General features: G+C 42.5%; 1 protein-coding gene across 2 annotated transcripts in view; it reads left to right on the plus strand.

The window, feature by feature from the left end:
• Positions 1-2,500, plus strand: part of dnmbp (dynamin binding protein) — a 123,120-nt gene that overhangs the window by 35,701 nt on the left and 84,919 nt on the right. For both annotated transcript variants that reach the window (XM_063221928.1, XM_063221929.1), the window contains exons 2-3: positions 1,125-1,282; positions 1,565-1,687. In XM_063221928.1, the coding sequence (XP_063077998.1) occupies positions 1,138-1,282; positions 1,565-1,687 (268 nt within the window). In that variant the 5' untranslated portion in view covers positions 1,125-1,137. The remainder of the gene's footprint in view (positions 1-1,124; positions 1,283-1,564; positions 1,688-2,500) is intronic.

A 2,500-nucleotide genomic window follows, 5' to 3' on the forward strand; every position in this document is an offset into this window, starting at 1 on the left:
TTGGAAGGCGTAGCTGTGAAAGCAAAAGCCCACCTGGGAAACCCCAACTCCCATTGTCATTGTGACACAGCACTCCACAGCACACGAGTGCACCCTGCACACAACGAAATTGCATTTATGTCTCACCCGTGCAAGGGGGCATCCCCCTATGATGCCGCAAGGGAGCAGTGCGCCATGACGGTATCGTGGAGGAGGATGGGGTAGAGCACTGGTTAATTAGTCCCCCTACCAACCTGGCGGGTCAGGAGTGGGACCGGCAACCTTTGGGCTACAAGTCTGACGCTCTAACCGCTGGACTAACCTATGACTGCCCCAGGAAACTGTAGCTCAGTCTTGGAATACCTCTTCTTCCTCCACCCTTCTTTACTCATCTCTTATCCACCAATTTTTTTCTCTCTCTCTCTTTCTGTCAGACTTTTTTTCCCCTTTTCGGCCATTATGCACTCTTTCCCTCCTGTTTTTCATTCATACGTCATGCTGCTTTCCTCTTTTGTCTTGTTTTGTTTTGCATTTCACAGTTGCTATTGTGCATTCCTGTCACTTAGTCAACAAGTGTCCTCCGTCTGCAAGGTCAGATTGTTTACACATGTGTCTGGGCTGTTGATGCTAAGACCAAGTGTTCCCACTCCACCCCTCTCTGTCTCTTCTCTGTCTGTTACTGTCTCTCTAATTCCTCCTTTCATTGTTTCTTGCTCTCTTTCTCTTGTGTGAAGACTTGACCGGAAATTACCTCTAGTTGAACCCGGGTCCCTGGTGTAAGGCCGGGGGACGTGCTTGCTACAGGATTTGTGTTCATGTGCACTTTTTTTGCATGAGCGTGCTGCCAATGTGTATTTTATGTCAATTTTATGAGTGGTAATAGACACAAGGTACACAGAGATATGTGTTCGGTGCAGTATTGACAGAACAACGAGGGGTGATCTTCCAAACTTTCATTAGAGGTCGCATATCCCAGGGCCTAATTGTACAGCCCCCAAAGAACTTTTAGTTTTTGAAGTATTTGTATTAGAAGAAGCTTGACATTCAAAGTCCCTCTCTTTCTCTCTCTCTCTCTCTCTCTCTCTCTCTCTCTCTCTCTCTCTCTCTCTCTCTCTCTCTCTCTCTCTCTCTCTCTCTCTCTCCAGGTGATGTGTAAAGATGGAGGTTGGCTCGGTGGTGCGTGCAGTGTTTGAGTTCCTGCCCAGCGTGTCGGAGGAGCTGCCGCTGTTCGTTGGCGACGTCATCGAGGTTCAGAGTGTAGTGGACGAGTTCTGGCTGCTCGGCAAGAAGGACGGAGTCACAGGTAAAGACATATACAGTAAATACTACTTATCCTGTAAGAATTACAGGTAAACAAACACATATACAGGAGTCACAGGTAACGAATTCAAGGCAGTGGCCTGATCAGGTGTCACGGCCAAAGGAGTCAAAGGTAAACAAATACAATACGTAGCCTAATGTAGTATATTCTTATAATCTTTCATCTTTCTTATAATCTTAATAATCTTTTAAAAAATCTTTAAAACTTTTTAAACTTCTTTTCTCTCTCTTGTGTTCTCCCTCCCCCTCTCTCTTCCTCTATCAGGCCAGTTTCCCAGCACGTTTGTGGAGTCGGTCACCATCCCGAGTACCAAGCCTGGGGATGAGCTGCTGGTGTGTATCAACGACTTCAGCTCTGCAGAGCACGGCAACCTCAACCTGAAGAGAGGTAGGACACCTGCTAGCGCTATTGCCCTGCACCAGTTATATACATAGCTTTTACTAAAGGACAACATGTGTGTTGCGTAGCAGTGAGAACATAAAGGTTCATTCCGAGTTTTGATTGTAGCCTACATGTTATTGGCTTGCGCGGCTGCACGATAAAAAAGTCAAGAAAAGAACACAACCATTTATAATAATGTCTGCTTATGAAGACTTAATAATTGAATTTGAATTGAATAGTTAACTAATGATGATTAAGACATTAATAATTATTTTATTGTTAACAAAATGTTATTCATACTTTATAAAATATCTGCAAATAATATGTTTAAGATTTTGCAAACCTTTTCATAGTATTTTTTATTCATTTGCAAACAATTTATAAATGTTTGAGACATGTAAAATATTAACATAACATTTCCCAGTCATTTGATTACATTTGCCAATGTTTTGTTCATCATTTACCAATTGTTGTTAATGCTTTATAAGCAGACATTATCATAAAGTGTTACCAACTACCATTCATGTCTGGATGTTAATCATTTACTGACACTCATGTATGGATGTCTCCTCGTTTACTAACACTTGTTTATGCATGTGACCTCATTTACTAACACTCGTTTTGTGCATGTCTCCTCCCCTCCCCAATGTCCCAGTTTAATTTGTTCTGTACCTGAGCAGCAAAATGTCCCTCAAACCAGGTAACACTGCTGTGGAGTAGTCTAGACTATACTGTCCTCTGGTCTTTTGACACTGTTTTTCTAGTTCCAGTTTCTCTTCCATCTTCATTTCTGAATAATTTCTTAATTTCTGCCCCCTC

This window comes from Engraulis encrasicolus, chromosome 17 (assembly GCF_034702125.1).
Source record: "Engraulis encrasicolus isolate BLACKSEA-1 chromosome 17, IST_EnEncr_1.0, whole genome shotgun sequence".
Lineage (NCBI taxonomy): Eukaryota > Metazoa > Chordata > Actinopteri > Clupeiformes > Engraulidae > Engraulis > Engraulis encrasicolus.